This window comes from Procambarus clarkii, chromosome 70 (assembly GCF_040958095.1).
Source record: "Procambarus clarkii isolate CNS0578487 chromosome 70, FALCON_Pclarkii_2.0, whole genome shotgun sequence".
NCBI lineage: Eukaryota > Metazoa > Arthropoda > Malacostraca > Decapoda > Cambaridae > Procambarus > Procambarus clarkii.
This window is the reverse complement of record NC_091219.1, coordinates 25,406,493-25,427,255: the sequence shown is the minus strand read 5'-3', so window position 1 is coordinate 25,427,255 and position 20,763 is coordinate 25,406,493. Positions and strand designations below refer to the sequence as shown.

The following is a 20,763-nucleotide window of genomic DNA, read 5'->3' as shown; positions in this document are numbered from 1 at the left end:
TCTCTCTCTCTCTCTCTCTCTCTCTCTCTCTCTCTCTCTCTCTCTCTCTCTCTCTCTCTCTCTCTCTCAGCACACTTTGCATTAATGTCGCACGAAGACACAGTAAAATAGACCTTAGAAGAACTCTTAAGTCTCCATAGTGTCTTTAAACTCTTGCGATGAGGGTGGAGGCAGACGGAGATGGGGTCTGGGGAAGGAATAAGGAAGAGATCCGATAACGTAGTGAATACGACTGGTAGTTACGACTGGTAGTTACGACTGGTAGTTACGACTGGTAGTTAGGTCGGCTGCTATTGACACGCGAACTCATCCACATACACATTACGATCATTTTATAAAGCATTTTCCCTGGGTAAATATGAGTTGTTGCTCACTGTGCCTCTCCACTGGGAAAGAAATGCATTCAAAGATGGAAAAAAAAAGTCATTCTCGGTCTGGGATGCTCTCGGACGCAAGTTCGAATCCTCGTCACGGCTCTTTTGGATTTGTTCAAAGTCATTCTCGTGATTCATTCGCTCCATAAATGACTCACGAAAATGATTCATTCTTTTTTTGCAGGAGTGAAATTCTTGCAGTTCTTTTCTAAATTTCAATTATATTGTTTATTAGTTGAAATGTTCACCTGTTTAGCGAATAAACAGATTTTAATTAGAACAGCGATTCTAATTAATTTGTCAATTTCAATTTCAATGACTGTCAATTTCAAGCGAGCATGAAAATATTTTTCCCAGTTGGTGTTAGAGATCTAAAATTAGCTGTGAATACCCAGCCTGGAGAAAAAATGCGGATTACGTGCTGGAAGTGAAATAACATTTATACGCAAATCCCCCAAATCCGGACTTATTTACGCCTCACTTACGCGAACTATAAATGAAAACAACAATAACAACGTTTATACAACTTTACGGGATCACCATAGCCCGTGCTACATGGACATTTCGTTCTGAGTAGCTAAATCTAAAACAATAACAACAGTTTATAGAACGCAAGTTACCGCCCCGCTCCTGTGCCAGTTAAGTTCACTACGGGCTCACCATACCCCGTGCTATGGGTCTTTAATTAACTTGCTTGAGTGATGAGTGTGTGAGAGAGGAAGGGGGAGAGAGAGAGAGAGAGAGAGAGAGAGAGAGAGAGAGACAGAGAGAGAGAGAGAGAGAGAGAGAGAGAGAGAGAGAGAGAGAGAGAGAGAGAGAGAGAGAGACAGAGAGAGACAGAGAGAGAGAGAGAGAGAGAGAGAGAGAGAGAGAGAGAGAGAGAGAGAGAGAGAGAGAGACAGAGAGAGAGAGACGACGAGGGAGGGTGACAAGAAACAGAGGAATTACTTACACAAATTGTCTCTACAAGTAATCTTGAATGGAACGAGTCTGAACCAAAAGTAGACTTGACCCTCTGTTGTGGACGATCTACTTCAACAATGTGATATACACCTCAACCCTTTGCTGCTCTATGTAGCTTATGCTGATGAGTGAACTTTAACATTTACATATACAAGGCGAGGAAATGCCGAATGCTACAAGACTCATTAATTAAAAGACTCGCAGCCATTTTTTTTTATCTTAAAATGGATGAATTGCACTCAGACTTTAGTGATAATTAGACTGCTTGACATTGAACCTTGGGTCAAGTTTAAGGATGAGTGGAAGAAAGCAGTGCTTGAGGGTGAACTTGACATCTTAGGGGGTAGGAGGGTGAAGTTTTTCTTTCCAGGAAAAGCTATACATGTTACAGCTAGCAAGCAGGACAACTAAGAAACTTACATACTTAAAACTTACAGATCTAAGACATATTTAATCTCGTCAGCAGGGACTGCAAAACCTTATATGAAACACTAGTTCGTTCTCATCATGAGAAAAGGCAGAAAACCGTGCGAGATGTGTCAAATATTGACCCAAACTGCTTTGATGGGTCAACACATCAGAGCCTTCATCAGCGGACGGCAAGTCACGATAAGTCATTCCTACAAGTTTCCGTCAAAATCGACGAAAATTCCTACAAGTTTCATTCAAAATCGACCAAAATTCCTACAAGTTTCCTTCAAAATCGACCAAAATTCCTACAAGTTTCTTTCAAAATCGACCAAAATTCCTACAAGTTTCCTTCAAAAATCGACCAAAATTCCTACAAGTTTCCTTCAAAAATCGACCAAAATTCCTACAAGTTTCCGTCAAAATCGACCAAAATTCCTACAAGTTTCCGTCAAAATCGACCAAAATTCTTACAAATTTCCTTCAAAAATCGGCCAAAATTCTTACAAGTTTCCGTCAAAATCGACCAAAATTCCTACAAGTTTTACGACACAGTCTGGAGCTGAATTCGCGACCTTACTGTTATGAATAAGGTCAATATTCTCAAGATTCGCCGACTGGCCCAGTTTCCTGAACGGGCAAAAGGTTGGAAACCACAACACAAGACGCTCAGCCATGATGGCTGCACCTGTCTCAATAACAATGAGTCAAGAATCAACCCGTGAAAAGGTCCGTGAGTAAGATTCACGGTCCACGAGCGATATTCACACTCAATGAGCGCGATTCGCGTTCAGTGCGTGTGGTTTGCGGTTTATGAATTGAGATTCGCGCCTCGAACGGGTTCGATAACCCGTAATTTACCCTTATCACTCACCTTAATTACCTGCCGTGTTTTTTCTCGCGGTGATGGACATAATTTGCATATATTAGGCACGTGAAGACGCTCAACTTTTATGCCTAAAATTTATGTTAATTTTCTTATATTTTCGTTTTTTTTTTCATTCTCGACAAGACGTAATCTTCCGAAACCGCTGCATCCACAATAAGGCTTTAATGAGTCGCTTTTCAGATTAAGGCTTCAGTGAGTCATTACTCGGAATAAGGGTTAACTGAGTCATTACTTAAAGGCTTCAATGAGTCACTATACTCAGACTAAGTCTTCAATGAGTCACTACTCATACTAAAGCTTCAGTGAGTCACATAATTAAATAACAAGGAGGATATAACTTAACATATCTGTTTAATTCGACCAAAATTCTTACAAGTTTCCTTAAAAAATCGACAAAAATTCCTATAAAGTTTCCTTCAAAAATCGATCAAAATTCCCACAAAGTGTCCTTCAAAATCGACCAAAATTCTTACAAAGTTTCCTTCAAAAATCGACCAAAATTCTTAAAGTTTCCTTCAAAATCTACCAAAATTCTTACAAAGTTTCCTTCAAAATCTACCAAAATTCTTACAAAGTTTCCTTCAAAATCGACCAAAATTCTTACAAAGTTTCCTTCAAAATCGACCAAAATTCTTACAAGATTCCTTCAAAATCGACCAAAATTCTAACAAGTTTCCTTCAAAATCGACCAAAATTCTTACAAAGTTTCCTTCAAAATCGACCAAAATTCTTACAAGATTCCTTCAAAATCGACCAAAATTCTAACAAGTTTCCTTCAAAATCGACCAAAATTCTTACAAGATTCCTTCAAAATCGACCAAAATTCTAACAAGTTTCCTTCAAAAATCGACCAAAATTCCTACAAAGTTTCCTTCAAAAATCGACCAAAATTCCTACAAAGTTTCCTTCAAAATCGACCAAAATTCTTACAAAGTTTCCTTCAAAATCGACCAAAATTCTTACAAGATTCCTTCAAAATCGACCAAAATTCTAACAAGTTTCCTTCAAAATCGACCAAAATTCTTACAAAGTTTCCTTCAAAATCGACCAAAATTCTTACAAGATTCCTTCAAAATCGACCAAAATTCTAACAAGTTTCCTTCAAAATCGACCAAAATTCTTACAAGATTCCTTCAAAATCGACCAAAATTCTAACAAGTTTCCTTCAAAAATCGACCAAAATTCCTACAAAGTTTCCTTCAAAAATCGACCAAAATTCCTACAAAGTTTCCTTCAAAAATCGACCAAAATTCCTACAGGTTTTCACGACAGTCTGGAGCTAAATTAGTGCCAGTGAGATTCTTAACTAATCACGACTTTTCAGATCCTGAGACACGGAAAGGATTTGAACTTGTGATTCTCAGCTGTTTTCAAAAACTCATTTGCATATGGTTAACTTGATTTTGTCTCAGCATATAAGAAAGTCTTATTGGACTTTGCATTTCCTTACGGCTCTAGTCTTGAGAATGAGAGAGAGAGATAGAGAGAAAGAAAGAGTTAGACAATGAGAAAGATAGAATGAGAGATAGACAGTGAGAATGAGAGACAGATGCAATAATTGGATGCAATATATAAATTTCATCAGTGATTCACCTGATTCAGGTGAATCATTCACTACATTCATTCATAATACATTCATTCATCCTTCATCCATACATTTTCGCATTTTTTTTTTACAAAATAAATAATCCTAATAAATAAAAATATGGTTATAATTACTCTCAATATTATATTACATAATTTTAAAATAAATACAAAAACAAAGTGAACAAGAACACATTTACTGACAACGACGTCGGACAACCACAACAAGAACAATGATAATCACAACAAAAACAATAGCAACTCAATTGTTTTTTCACGCAACACGAGCAGAAATTCTTTGCAAAATTCAATTTACAAAATATTTGATAATTATCTCTGAATAAAATAGGTAGGGGTAATTATGAATAGAAAACACAAAGCTAGGATAGAGCACTTGGAAGGGATAGGGGTATCGAGCTTGGTGCTGGAAAGGGTGAAAAAAAAACGGTGCCCAATTGCTTGGACCATTGGGGGATCGAACGCCGACCTGCAAGAAGATAGGCCGTCGCTGTACCGACTAATCCATGTAGATACGCGTGAGAATATCAACTTGTCCTCAGAGAGGAAATCTGCTCAAGTAATGGTTTCAGAAAGACTATGTAATTAGTGCTATTATCTACTCTTATATCTATCTCTTATCTACTCTCTATTATCTAGGTTGGGTTACGGTTACTTTAGGTTATGGTTTGGTTTTATATATATATATATATATATATATATATATATATATATATATATATATATATATATATATATATATATATATATATATATATATATATCACGTTACTGTGATTTCTCTGTGTATTATTATTAGTAGTAGTATTAAATTATTATTATTATTATGAAACAATGTATCACAGCTTTAGATAAAGAGTCAGCAGCCTTCAGGTATCTTCAAGAACGTCTTCCCAAAGCTGAGACAAAGGTCAGAGCAAAGTTGAAGGGGTAAATAACAATCATTTTCTACACTTGGAAGCGTAAACAATCAGTAAATGACACTTACTATCTTGGAACTTAATGGTTACTTTGTGTAATTTACAGATTTAGGATTTTACGAGCTTCGTGTATCATCTGACGTGTGTGTGTGTGTGTGTGTGTGTGTGTGTGTGTGTGTGTGTGTGTGTGTGTGTGTGTGTGTGTGTGTGTGTGTGTGTGTGTGTGTGTGTGTGTGTGTGTGTGTGTGTGTGTGTGTGTGTGTGTGTGTGTGTGTGTGTGTGTGTGTGTGAGTGTGTGTGTGTGGGTGTGTGTGTGTGTGTGTTTGTGTATGTGAGTATGTCTGAGGCCATAGTGTGCATTTGTCATATAACACTTTAAATATACATATATATATTTTATTATGCTTCCCCCAAAAAATTCCGCTCCATATTTTAATCCCTTTACCATTAAAATAAAAACATTTTTTCACATACAAGCAAACAAATGCTTTTCAGTGACGCCCTTAAAATCCCTTGATATATATAGAGAGAAATCCCTCTATTTTTTTTTTTTAGGAATCAAGTCACGCCTGGTCTTCAATCCTCTTTGCCCAAACTTAAGATTAGATTCCCCCCACACCATTCTGTCACGAGGCTCTCAGAGCTGAGATGGGGAAGAGGTGTTCACTCAGGGAATTTTGCAGTGGTTTCTGGGGGAATTTTTCATGTTAATTATTGATTATTTTTTGTATTAAGATTGATGTTGTTGTTGTAGTTATAGTAGGAATTGTAGTTGTATATGTAACTGAAGTAGGAGTAATTGAGGTGATTCTACTACAGCTTGTGTTTTTTCTACTTCTACTTCTACTATTATTTCTACTATTGTTACCACTTCTACTACGACTTCTACTGCTACTATTACTACGGCTATTACTACCACCACCAACGACTACTTAAGGTGGTTAGTAAGGCCACCACCACTGCTTATCTCTCTCTCTCTCTCTCTCTCTCTCTCTCTCTCTCTCTCTCTCTCTCTCTCTCTCTCTCTCTCTCTCTCTCTCTCTCTCTCTCTCTCTCTCTCTCCCTCTCTCTCTCTCCCTCCCTTACTCCCTGCCTCTCACCAAACTCACACACACAAGTGCTCCTGCTCTCCAACTGGCTGCCACCATTTGTCTCTGTCTACATCATTTATCCTTATTTATTTGCTGTCTCCATTCGTCTCTCTTGTCTTGTTGCTTTTTCCTCTAGAGCTCGACGACGCATTAATTTTGATTGTGAATGAGCATGTAAGTACTTACTTAAATGTTCCTTTGGAGGGGAGAGAGAGAGAGAGAGAGAGAGAGAGAGAGAGAGAGAGAGAGAGAGAGAGAGAGAGAGAGAGAGAGAGAGTGAGACAGACGACAGACAGAGAGAGAGAGAGAGAGAGAGAGAGAGAGAGAGAGAGTGAGACAGACGACAGACAGACAGAGAGAGTGAGACAGACAGACAGACAGACAGACAGACAGACTGACAGACAGACAGACAGACAGAGAAGCTCCAGCTCCTGTGACTGGCTCTTAGATACAACAGAGGCATTTATGTCTTATGTCTCTGTGAAAAATGTATTTTTCTTGCTGTCTATACTCATTTGTGTTCCAATTTCTGTTTCCAATTATTATGGGTTTTCTCCTTCTTTCTGTTTTCCCCCTTTATTAGAGTGTGTCTCTCTCTGTTTTAGTCTCTTCTCCTCTGTTTCTCGTTTGTAACTTCAGTCTCTTAGTTTCGTTACTTAGGCTTAAGCTTGGCTGTTACCTAGTCCTTAGAGCTCATTACTCTTATCTCTAGTGCTAGTTACGAACCTTAACTAGTTCACGTAGCTCCTTTCTCTTATCACTAATGCTGTAGTTACTTAGTACATCTGTGGATGTATTACTTAATACATCTATAATACATCTGTTTTAATACTTGATACGTTCTCAGTGTTGTATTGTGCTTCATAAGGTTGGGGTCACATGCTGGTGCTTTGTACTCTAGATCTGTATAAGACGTAATTGTGGTATAGTATTCTCTATGTTTCCCGACTTAAGACTGGTCGGTGGAGCGTCGGCCTCGCCGCTTGCAAGGTCAGGGGGTTCGATTCCCGTGGTTATATGGCCTATAGTACCTTGTTCTCATATTTTTTTAAGTGCTTTATTAAAACAGTTTTTTGGCGATTTTTTCTGATAATAATATTTCTAATGTGGTTCCCGCCTTTGACTTGGTAATGGATGATTATGTTGGTAAGTTACGCATGCGCTGCTGATGTTATTGTGTTTGTGTGTGTCTCTCTCTGGCTCCTGTAGCGGACTTTCTCTTATACTAGACTGTCGTTCTGGACTTCTTTGGCCTTTGTTACTCTACATTTGTCGAGAGTGAACCTTTTCTGTACTCACTAAATGGCTCAATATCATTGATCTGAGCAAGTCTAGGTGTTCTTTTTTTTGAGTCGGGCGTCCAAGGTCCACATTTTTGGGTATTAGTCGTTTAATTTGTTGACTTTAGCCTCTTAGCCACCTATTGTAACCCCCTTTTATTAGTGGACTGTTATGAAAACCCTCCTTTTTTAGGGTCTCGTTGTGTCTCTAATTATGTTTCCCTCCATTACTTCTTTCAATTCGTAACTATTGTTTCTGGTCGAAGTTCTCGATTATCTGAGAAATCTTTCATGTCGTAATCATGTCCACCTGGTTCTTCTTCCCCCAGTGATAAGTAGTGTTGTGTAGTTGGGTATAAGTAGGAGTTGCTGCTATGGGTGAGGTATTGGACCCTCTGAGGAGTTTTTTTGTCATTCTCTCTCTTTCTTTCATCTGATCTAATTCCCTCTCTCTGGGTCTCTGTTTTCTTTCCGGGAGAGTCACTCCCATTTTCCCATAACCCAACTAAGCTCTCTTTCTGCAGCTTAAGGTGAACTCTGCTGTATAGGACGGTGTAGAATATATCCCACTAACCCATCCACCACTAATCCCTTCCTCATCTCATCCCCCTTCCCCATTCCCCTTCCTCAGTCCCCTCCACGCTCCTATACCCTCTCTCACGGCCTCTACACGTAGCAAGGAGAAAAAAATCAGTGTGGAGGGTCCTTGAAGAGTCGCCAACCCGTGCATATATTCCTGCCTGGCACTCAGAAAGTTCGTAGATAATAGCGAGAAAAGTGCCGGTGAAAGAGGAGGGAGGATGAGGGGAGGGAGAGAGAGAGAGAGAGAGAGAGAGAGAGAGAGAGAGAGAGAGAGAGAGAGAGAGAGAGAGAGAGAGAGAGAGAGAGAGAGAGAGAGAGAGAGAGAGAGAAAGGGAGAGAGAGATGGTGTGAGAGAGAGTGAGAGGGATGGTTTGAGAGAGAGAAGGATAGTGAGAGAGAAGGAGGGAGACACATTTAGGATTATGTGTTGATAGGAAGGAGTGAATGAGAGATATTCGTGCCTTGAGAAACATCTTGAAGTGGAAAATGGGGGATACATCAAGTGCTCCTTTGTAATAGGGAACGAGGATACATAAGTACCTACCATTTACGAAAACAAATGTATTGTCCAATTTAGGAATCTTTGGAATAATAAATCAAGGCAACAGAGAAACAAAGGTGTATTTTATGAAAAGAGGAATACAACATAGACGAATAATCTTGTAAAAGGGGAATGACCGGATGTATTTTAAGCTTTAATATCTAGGAACTGGGATATGAAATAGGGACGGAATGGTTGGGGGAAGAGGAAGAGTGTATTAATGGGGATTTACTCTGGAATTGGGCATCCTTGGGGTTGACGTGGGACAAAAATGGAGAAAAAGAGCCAGAAATCTTTTGGGGAATTTGCTGCGGCAGTAGATCTCTACTCCAGAAATTTAGTACGTTCCGCCCTTCATGGGATGAGAGACGGAGCCACTTATAAGATAAGAGATAAGATCTTAAGGAGTCTCCCTTTCTCAACCCTGAAAATTTCGAAGAAAACGGTGAGAATCCCATTTTCCTTCCCCACAAAGAATATAGAGAAAAATTAAGTTAGTTTTCTTGACAAAAAAAAAAAACAAAAAACGGGGGGTTAATATACTTTTTTCTCTTACATTAAAGAATGTTACACGAAGAGTGATTTAGATTTTCAGCTCCCACAATTAAACAAATAAAACAGAATATTAATATTATTAATATTATTTCTTGGAATATAACAAGAACATATTTGTTGGAACTCTGTTTTTGTTTCTTGTTTTGTCATAGAAACATAGAGCAAAAACAAGCTTTAGAGCTGCAGTCAAAACGTTTATCGTTGGGATAGAGGCAACACAAGGTCGAAGTAAATTAAATCAATTTATCCGTGTAAAAAAAATAAATAAATAAATGAAAATCAACTTTTCACCTCATCACAAATTAGGTCAAAAGTTGATTCTATCAGTCGGAGCCGAAACCAAAAGCTAACCTGACCTCACCAAAAAAGCTAACCTAACCTATCCTAACCTCACCAAAAAGCTAACCTAACCTAACCTAACCTAACCTCACCAAAAAGCTAACCTAACCTAACCTAACCTATCCTAACCTCACCAAAAAGCTAACCTAACCTAACCTAACCTCACCAAAAAGCTAACCTAACCTAACCTCACCAAAAAGCTAACCTAACCTAACCTAACCTATCCTAACCTCACCAAAAAGCTAGCCTAACCTAACCTAACCTAACCTTACCTCACCCAAAAACTAACCTAACTTAACCTAACCTCACCAAAAAGCTAACCTAACCTAACCTAACCTATCCTAACCTCACCAAAAAGCTAACCTAACCTAACCTAACCTAACCTATCCTAACCTCACCAAAAAGCTAACCTAACCTAATCTAACCTAACCTATCCTAACCTCACCAAAAAGCTAACCTAACCTAACCTAACCTAACCTAACCTAACCAAACTTAACCTTTTCTAACTTTTAATGCCAAAGTTTATATAATTTCATCAGAGCATTTAACACGCCATGCGCCTATAAGCAGCGCTCATATACTATACGCATATAGCGTATAGTATATCGTATCAGTTATCATTCGTATCAGTTGCTTCGTAAGGATGTCATTTCATTCCAAAGTGTACCGATTTTTCCCTAGCCTGTGCTTGCGGGTAAATATGTACATACACATGGATTATAGATGCAGGGTCGGCGTTCGATCCTCGATGTGTCTGTGGTTCGAAATGTCGTTTTTATTTGTTTGTATTTTTTTTACTCTGTCCTCATATCCCAGGTTTTAGTTTGTCTTGATATCCTAGAACTTAGTATCGTCATATCCGAGCGCTTAGCTTGTCTTGATATCCTAGAACTTAGTATCGCCATATCCGAGCGCTTAGCTTGTCTTGATATCCTAGAACTTAGTATCGCCATATCCGAGCGCTTAGCTTGTCTTGATATCCTAGAACTTAGTATCGTCATATCCGAGCGCTTAGCTTGTCTTGATATCCTAGAACTTAGTATCGTCATATCCGAGCGCTTAGCTTGTCTTGATATCCTAGAACTTAGTATCGTCATATCCGAGCGCTTAGCTTGTCTTGATATCTTAGAACTTAGTATCGTCATATCCCAGCGCTTAGCTTGTCTTGATATCTTAGAACTTAGTATCGTCATATCCGAGCGCTTAGCTTGTCTTGATATCCTAGAACTTAGTATCGTCATATCCGAGCGCTTAGCTTGTCTTGATATCTTAGAACTTAGTATCGTCATATCCGAGCGCTTAGCTTGTCTTGATATCTTAGAACTTAAGCTCAATGTATTCCTTCCAGGTGTTCTATGTAGCCTTTCGAACTTAATTCCACCTGAAAAAAATCACCATACCTTACCTTGTAGAAATTTAAATAAATATATAACAACAAAATATACCTGGATATCCAAATTGTCGCTATCTTCTGCGGCCATAACGAAAGTTTACGAAAGAAAGGTTTGATGTACAACATTCCCCATCCTCACAACCTGCTCAAGGGTACACACTGACGGATAAATTTGCTTCTTGAAGAACAAAGCGAAATCCTGTTCTCTGTTCTTTCACTTATAAAACATGAAGGGAATTTCTGTTTTTATTTTTTTTTCGTCCTCGTGTGTCATGACGCTAACCGACATGAGGGAAGGGAGAGAGAGAGAGAGAGAGAGAGAGAGAGAGAGAGAGAGAGAGAGAGAGAGAGAGAGAGAGAGAGAGAGAGAGAGAGAGAGAGAGAGAGCTGAAAGGCTTCAAAAGAAGTTGAAGACCTTTTTCTTTCACTCAAACGACAAACTTTAAAAAGAGCGACTGTTTTTATAGTATATATATATATATATATATATATATATATATATATATATATATATATATATATATATATATATATATTACCTTAATATACATACTAATAATTGTTGTCAATTTCCACTTCCTTTAAGTACAAAGTTTTCTATAGAAAGTGGTCATGTGCTTCGCTATCTTGGGCAGGTGACTCTCTAAGACAAACAGATTTGGACACTCTGAAGGTATATATATTAACACACACACATACACACAGATTTGCCCCGTTGCTCGGTGTATATATATATATACAGTAGGAGTTTAATTTAGTCTTGGACTATGTGCAGGACTACAGCATATACTTGTTGGCTGGACAATTGGCTATTGTAGAGGCGAGGCCCTTTACTATCCCTGCTGAAGTTGATAGGCTTTAAGCCCAATACTAAACCAACACTGCTCACACACACACACACACACACACACACACACACACACACACACACACACACACACACACACACACACACACACACACACACACACACACCGTTCTTTTACCCCGTTTTCATATCCTAGTTGCTTGTCCTCATATTCCTGCCCTTCGTCATATCCCAGCTCCTTGTCCTCATATCCCAGTTCCTTGTCCTCATATCCCAGCTCCTTGTCCTCATATCCCAGTTCTTTGTCCTCATATCCCAGTTCCTTGTCCTCATATCCCAGCTCCTTGTCCTCATATCCCAGCTCCTTGTCCTCATATCCCAGCTCCTTGTCCTCATATCCCAGCTCCTTGTCCTCATATCCCAGCTCATTGTCCTCATATCCCCAGCTTCCTGTTATTATATACCTTCCAAGGACTTTATACGGGTCTCTGTAATACAGTGGCTGCATTATCGACTCACAATTGAAGGTCCTGGGTTCGATTCCCGGGCAGAACAGAAATTGTTGGTCAGGTTTCCTTTCACCTGATGGGCCTATTCACCTAGCAGCAAATGATGTGGGGGTTACATCGCGAGGAAAGGTCAGTAGTTCGATCTTGTTGGATGGTAGAGGTCCTCGATAGCAGCTTAAAGAATATACATACATACAGGCTTCCTGTCCCCTGTGACACGACTCTCACCATAAGCGTTAAACATTCCCTGAGAGAGGGGGGGCGCTGCTCCCCCTTCCCCCCCCCCAGCCGTCCAAAGCAGTCAGTATTTAAGGGCAATTGTGCTTTCGGTAATAGCCAGAATGAGGAGGTCTGAATAAAAGTTTTGATACAAACTGCCACGTAATCAGAGGATAATTGTTTTTTTTTTTTTTAGGTGGCGGGATATTGAGCAAAAAATGAAATGGATGTCGTCCCTTGTTTTGTGTTCGTTGTATGTGTGTGTTTGTTTGTTTGGGGAAGGGAGAGGCAAATGGCCATGATTGGTGGGAGGTTATATTGGTCTGCAACAAACGCCGATGGTGTTATTCTATTATATTCTATTCTGTTCTATTCTATTCTACTCTACTCTGTCTCTCTCTCTCTCTCTCTCTCTCTCTCTCTCTCTCTCTCTCTCTCTCTCTCTCTCTCTCTCTCTCTCTCTCTCTCTCTCTCTCTCTCTCTCTCTCTCTTTCTCTCTCTCTCTCTCTCTGCAGTTTCGAATTTTCCTTATGACTTCCATTAACTTTCTCATTGAGGATAATGTGATTTCTTTCTGCATTTCAACTATTATAAAACCCGACAAATAACCGAGTTAGGTTTGATGTGTTCATTTATTCATTCACTTGTTAAAAACATTTATATATTTTCGTATTCAAACTGCTTGATAAATGAATATAAAAAAATTTGAGGTGAATGTAATTTGCCACGAAACCATATGTACTAATTGCAATGAAACCCAAATGTAACGAGAGTAAATTAAACAAACTGGTGAATGTAATTCGACTATCATTTTTTAAACAAGAGAATGTACGTATTTTAAAAGGGGGAAGATATCAAATGTATATATATGTATATATATATATATATATATATATATATATATATATATATATATATATGGAGATCAGATTATGATATGATTTTTCACCTTTTCACATATATATATATATATATATATATATATATATATATATATATATATATATATATATATATATATATATATATATATATATGTCGTACCTAGTAGCCAGAACGCACTTCTCAGCCTACTATGCATGGCCCGATTTGCTTACTAAGCCAAGTTTTCATGAATTAATGTTTTTTCGACTACCTAACCTACCTAACCTAACCTAACCTAACTTTTTCGGCTACCTAACCTAACCTAACCTATAAAGATAGGTTAGGTTAGGTTAGGTAGGGTTGGTTAGGTTCGGTCATATATCTACGTTAATTTTAACTCCAATAACATAAAATTGACCTCATACATAATGAAATGGGTAGCTTTATCATTTAATAGGAAAAAAATTTGAGAAAATATATTAATTCAGGAAAACTTGGCTTATTAGGCAAATCGGGCCTTGCATAGTAGGCTAAGAAGTGCGTTCTGGCTACTAGGTACGACATATATATATATATATATATATCGTTGCTTTGAAAGATGAACTCGTGAAACAAATTTTTGGGTCCGGTACTAGGTATGGGGATCACGGCAGATTATACTTGTATATACACAAATTAAATCATACACAACGACACTGGCAGTTATACGTATTAAAATGGATATATGAACACAGTTATCATTTGATCCAGGGACTGCTACTCGATTATGTATATTATGCAAATTGTTAATAAAACAATTCAGACACAGGACATTAAATTATCAGACTGGCAATATTGATGCACATGATATATGCATAAACACACTGAGTGGATAGCGCTCGGGGGTCGTAATCCTAAGGGCCCGCGTTCGATTCCCGGCCAGAGTTTCTTTCACCCTGATATGGACCTTTTCACCTAGCAGTAAATAAGTGCATGAAGCGAGACCGTCACTCTACCGTCCAGCCCAAGTGGTTGAGCAGTGGTTGGTTTAAAGAACAGATTATCTGGATCGCAGGTTCGAGTCAAGTTAATAATAGACTGTTTAATATCGATCTCACTACGTTGTGTGAAAATCACTGTTTTGCTCTCATTCTGTCTGGAGATGTGTTTTTTTTATGGTCATTGAACTTCTGTTACTATATATATTGATATATTAATATATATATTATTAATATTATTATTATATATTAATATCAATATATTAATATTCTTGCTTTAGCCTTTTCTTGTCCACTTTTGTGGTCCACTTATGTTTTGTACTCTAACCTGTCTCCACCTGCGCCTCTGATTTCTGTGATACAGTTTGTATTCTCGTCTGTATCTGTGACTAACCTCTTTAAACTTCCATTCCCACTTAACTAGCTGTGCTACATTATCTGTGTTCCTCTGTGTTCGTTCTTCTCTCTATTTGTTCTCTATTTGATTACTATATCAGTAATCATACTAGTATCTTTGGTCTCTGTCATTGCTATTACATCAGGGTATCACATGTCTTTTCATTCAGTTCATTTGCTTTGTTGGTGATACCATCAGCGTGTGAGTGAGGGTATGTTGTGTGCGTGCGTTGTGTTTGTGCAGTTTGTAATTGAACGTATGTCTTTGTTATGAATGAAACATGAATGAAACACGTTATGAATGAAAATATTACAGCTATTCAGTGGGCTCGAACCCTCATCCCTGGCACATACAGACACACATGCTACCAACATATACCCACCGTGAGCCAGTGGGGGGAAAGTGGTATTCCCAGAAAAGGTTTTTAACGTCATTTCTCCCACTAACTCAAGTCACTAAAAGCGAACCATTTTTTCCTATTATTGCAGAGAACACGACGAGCGATGACTGGAACTACACGCTGCCTAACTTGCTGGAATACCTGGATGGCTTGCTGGATAGCGGCAGCGGCCAGGGGCGTCCAATCCTCCAAGACCCCAGCAAGACCACGGACACCCCAGCTACCACACTATGGGCAACTGTGGGGAACACCCCTCCTACTACGCCCGCGCCTATCAACAAACCCATCTTCCCCCTTAATTTTACCTTGAGGACGACTATGGAGTCGCTCTTGAAGACCCCTCCAGCCAATGTGACGGTAATGGAGTCTCTAACAGGGACCGTGCTGAATGCTGAGGCTGGCATGAGCACAATGGGAATGCTGAGTCCCTCAGCTCCTCCAGACCTCTTCCTCAGCAGTAATGACTCGTTGGTCACCCTCGACGACAGCTTCTGGCTAGGGGTCAACGACTCCATGAACGGGAGTCGGGTCTTCGGGAACGACACGACCGAAGGGCCTCTGGTTGACACGGTCGGAATGGTCATTACTTCCGTCATCCTTGGCATCATGATCCTCACCACGGTCATAGGTGAGTCACTTTCATTCACGGAGGTGAGTACGTCGCTTTCATTCACGTAGGTGAGTACGTCGCTTTCATTCACGTAGGTGAGTACGTCGCTTTCATTCACGTAGGTGAGTACGTCGCTTTCATTCACGTTGGTGAGTACGTCGCTTTCATTCACGTAGGTGAGTACGTCGCTTTCATTCACGGAGGTGAGTACGTCGCTTTCATTCACTTGCTAATTGCAGCCTTCACTGGCGTCATCAATCACTGGTCATTTCGTCGTGTCATTTCGTCATTTATTTCTGTCGAAATAAAAATATAAAAAAAACAATTCGTGAACTTCACAAAGGAATAAAATTGTTGGTACAATTAGCCACAATAACGTGGCTGAAAATGGAACATCCAACCCACACATCTTAAGACACATCCAGCCCACACATCTTAAGATATCCAACCTACACATCTTAAGACACATCCAGTCCACACATCTTAAGATATCCAACCCACACACTTAAGACCCCCTAACCCACATTAAGGCCCTTGGACTTTTGGTCCAGAATGGACTGAAACGTAGTCCATTCCTTCATTTTCTAATGTGCAGGTCGACTGTCTCAAAAAAAACTCTCCGGGAGTAGTCACTTTTGACAATCCTCATGAGTTATGTTAATGAAGAATGAGGGAAGAGGCACATGTAGAGAGAGAGAGAGAAGGACGCCATCACGTACTTTGCGTAATTCCAACCACAACAGTCTTAAAGAACCACCAGAATACGACCCAACCTCCCACCACACTTGAGAACACCAACGTCTAGTATTCAATGACTCAAGGAGATGCAAAGACTCTCTATATCTATGTGGCTAGATATAGATGTTGGGATTAGGGAGAAAATGAAAAGGAGAAGAGTGAAAGATAGAAGAGAAAGGGGAAGAGAAGAGTATGAGGTAGAATAGAAAGCTCAACGAGGGAGAAGAGAAGTGCTTGTGATAAAGATAGTGTAGGTACATCCGGAGAGAAGAGATAAAGCAAGGGAGGTAGAGAGAGAGAAAGAAAACGAATTGAGCTGGATAGGGTCACAAGAATGAAGAGATAAAACAGGAGAGATAAGAAACATGGTGAAAATGAGAAAGATGAAGGAGATGAGAGCCATGAGAGATATAACAGACCTCGTGAGATTATAGGAGATATCACAACATGAGATTATATGATATCTCACAACATGAGGTTACAAACAAGAGATATCCCAACATCACTTTCAATTTAATTTTCATTTGATATATGCGTGAGTTGGGTTATTTGTTCCAGCTGGCTATTGTGACCTTTTCTCAGCATCTCTCATAACCCATATTTTTTTTAGCCCAGAAAAAGAGAAAAGGGGGGGGGGTGTTAGAAGAGATAATGGATAAGTAGAAGAGAAAGAATAAGAGAAATTACCGAAGAAAAACACTAGAAACATATAAATGTTAAGAGGAGTCATTGGCAGTAATAGACGGGGAAATGGACATAGACGAGAACACAGAAGACAGAATGAGACAGAAGACGGGAGGAGACAGGTGACAAGTGTAGACGGGAGATAGAACACAAGAGGAGACGAGAATAGATGGACGGAACGAAAGAGAGACGAGAGACAGAAGGAGATAAGAGGAAATGCCAAGAGATAAGGGGAAATAAGAGTAGACGGGAGTTAGACAGAACACAAGACGTGACGTCAATAGAGAGAAATAAAAACATGAGACTGCAGTAGACAGAAGAAACAGAGAGAAAACAGAGATAAAATCACACTAGACAGTGTAAAAATCGAAGAATCTCCCAGTAAGATTGACATCAAATTTGACACGATCACTTGAAGAGAGAAATGATTACGATATATTAAAAAAATAACGAAGAGACGTGGAAAATTACACCAATAACGAAAGACTTGACAACATACAACATCAAATACTCACATGAAAATATTCCACCTGGCCAAAATCGTAAGACATATCGTAGACGCCGATCGTAAGACATACACCGATAAGCAGTAAATCGCTAAAAAAAAAAAGCGTAAATCGCTTACAGACGGTAAATCTCAGGGGGCCTTCAACGCAAGTAATGTTTCATGAATCGTAAAAAAACGTTAATTGCAGCTCGTAAACACTGTCGTACGTCATAGACGTATCTTAAGACGTTAAACGCACCTTAAGACGTTCGTTGAAGGCTGCAGGTATACTTGTTTGAAGATCTCTCTGCATAGCTATCAGCGCCTGCAACAGCTGGCTTGAGCAGATAGTTGTGTACAACATATGGCCGCAACACCTGGCTCCAACATATGACTACAACAGCTGTCTGCAACATATGGCTACAACATGTGGCTACAACAGACGCCTTGAACAGTCGTTTGTCCAGCAATATAACCGGGAGAACCAACATTCCCACTAGTCATATATATATATATATATATATATATATATATATATATATATATATATATATATATATATATATATATATATATATATATATATATATAAAGTATTTAACTTAGGTCGACCCAGACCGACCTATGTCCGTCCTATACCCCAGGTCATTCCCCCTGCAAAGTTGGGCGAGGCTAGCACCCAACCCTTGGCCCCCAACCATATACAGACACAATAATTTTATCTTCTAGGTAAGGATATAGATAAAAGTTCCAGACTAGGTTCATACAAGAGGTCAGTGAATAACGACAAAAGTTCGTCTAACAGGAGAGAAAACGGAGCCAACGTGGCGACGGGAAATGCCTTGTTTGGAAACTAGTTAAGAGGTAACGATGAGCCGACTTGTCCAATAAGGCTGGGGTGGAAGATCTGCCCTTAATGACACATCCAACTGCCTGTCTCTCCGGCCTGTCTTAAAGGATATTGCTAGGATCGTCTTGGGACGGTTTGGGCTCCACGGTCCGTTTTCTGTGGGCTGTGACAGGAAAGAGACAGGAGGGAGAAGGGGGACTCAGTTACAGTACCAACATTCGCTATTTCGCTTCAAATTGAATCTGTGTTTGGATATAGTAATCTGTTGTTGGTCTGAAATGGGGGTTTGGTGAATGTGTTGGCAATTTCGTGGATAAAATTGATTTAAATGTAGGAATGTGTGTGTGTTGTCGGGTGAATTGTTTGACGTGGGAATGGTTTTATGTTTAAAAAACGTTAAATGGGGGGAAGAGTGTTGTGTGGTGGTGGTGGTAGGGTGGTGATGGTGGTGGTAGTGGTGGTTGCTGCGACGGGCTTGGACAGAAGGGTGTGGTGGCGACGGGTGAGATTGACAGGCCGACACGACCAGTGTAAATTTACGGCAATTCTCGACTGTCAACTGCACTCCTCTGCACGTGTATTTCTCGCCACACACACACACACACACACACAGAGGGGGCCTCGTAGCCTGGTGGATAGCGCGCAGGACTCGTAATTCTGTGGCGCGGGTTCGATTCCCGCACGAGGCAGAAACAAATGGGCAAAGTTTCTTTCACCCTAAGTGCCCCTGTTACCTAGCAGTAAATAGGTACCTGGGAGTTAGTCAGCTGTCACGGGCTGCTTCCTGGGGTGTGTGTGTGTGTGTGGTGTGGAAAAAAAAAAAAAAAAAAAAAAAAAAAAAAAAGTAGTTAGTAAACAGTTGATTGACAGTTGAGAGGCGGGCCGAAAGAGCAAAGCTCAACCCCCGTAAAAACACAACTAGTAAACACAACTAGTAAACACACACACACACACACACACACACACACACACACACACACACACACACACACACACACACACACACACACACACACCTGCCTACCTTTCCCTCTATTTCAACCCTACTTCTCCTTTTGGTACAAAACAATGAGTGAAACTATTTAATTTATAGTTCCATCTATATATTAGGCTCTACCCCACCCCACCCCACACACACACGCGCTCCGTTCGATTCCCCTCTTCCATCTACCTCTGATTTCTTCCCCCACACACCCATCCCCCCATTCCCCCACTCACCCCTACAGGATATATGAAGAGGAACTAATTGCGAACATAATCAAAATGACTTTAGGACTCGCTAAACAATAGTCGTAATCACTCCAGTGATTTCCGGCTACACTGGGGAACCGAATTTCCGCATTCCGGTCGTCGGTTGTGGTTGAGATGACTGCCAGGAAGCTATTCTCTGGCGTCTCAATTTGCAATAGAATCACATGGTGTAGGTGACTAGACCACACAGTAGAAAGTGAAGGGATGACGACGTTTCGGTCCGTCCTGGACCATTCTCGACTTGAAAATGCTCCAGGACGGACCGAAACGTCGTCGTCCCTTCACCTTCTAGTGTGTGTGTTCTGGTCAACATACTTCAGCCATGTTATTGTGACTCATCGCCTGCATATGGTGTAGTTAACATTGTTTAGTAATTTCACCCTAAAGGTGTCTCTGATTACGTGTTACGTTAGTCAGTTGTTACTACTGGTGTGTGTGGGAATGCCTTCTGTTGCCTCTGTGCGTGTACTCGCATACTTGTGCTGGCAGGGGGGTTGAGCTCTGGCTCTCTGGTCCCGCCTCTCAACTTTCAATCAACTGATGTAAAGATTCCTGAGCCTACTGGGCTCTATCATATCTATATTTGAATCTCTACCTCCTTTTATACACCTGTGAAAGCTCACGTGTACTCACCTAGTCACCTAGTTGTGCTTGCGGGGGTTGAGCTCTGGCTCTTTGGTCCCGCCTCTCAACCGTCAATCAACAGGTGTACAGATTCCTGAGCCTATTGGGCTCTATCATATCTACACTTGAAACTGTGTATGGAGTCAGCCTCCACCACATCACTTCCTAATGCATTCCATTTGTCAACCACTCTGACACTAAAAAAATTCTTTCTAATATCTCCGTGGCTCATTTGGGCACTCAGTTTCCACCTGTGTCCCCATACGTGCATGCGTATGTGTGTGTTCACGAAGATATGTTCAAGCTCCAGCTCCTAAGTCCCGTCATTCTGGCCACTGGTAAATTAATGCAATGACTCTCATGTCTCGTATTAATTTGCGTTTTGTATTTTGTCCTAGATTGACGGAA

The 20,763-nt window shown here is 40.0% G+C and overlaps 1 protein-coding gene across 1 annotated transcript in view; it reads left to right on the top strand.

The window, feature by feature from the left end:
• The first annotated feature begins 15,178 nt into the window (after positions 1 to 15,178).
• The window catches only part of LOC123748105 (5-hydroxytryptamine receptor-like), a 36,160-nt gene continuing 30,575 nt past the window's right edge, over positions 15,179 to 20,763 (top strand). Inside the window, exon 1 of the mRNA XM_069311700.1 lies at positions 15,179 to 15,739. Within this exon, the coding sequence (XP_069167801.1) occupies positions 15,430 to 15,739 (310 nt within the window). The 5' untranslated portion in view covers positions 15,179 to 15,429. The remainder of the gene's footprint in view (positions 15,740 to 20,763) is intronic.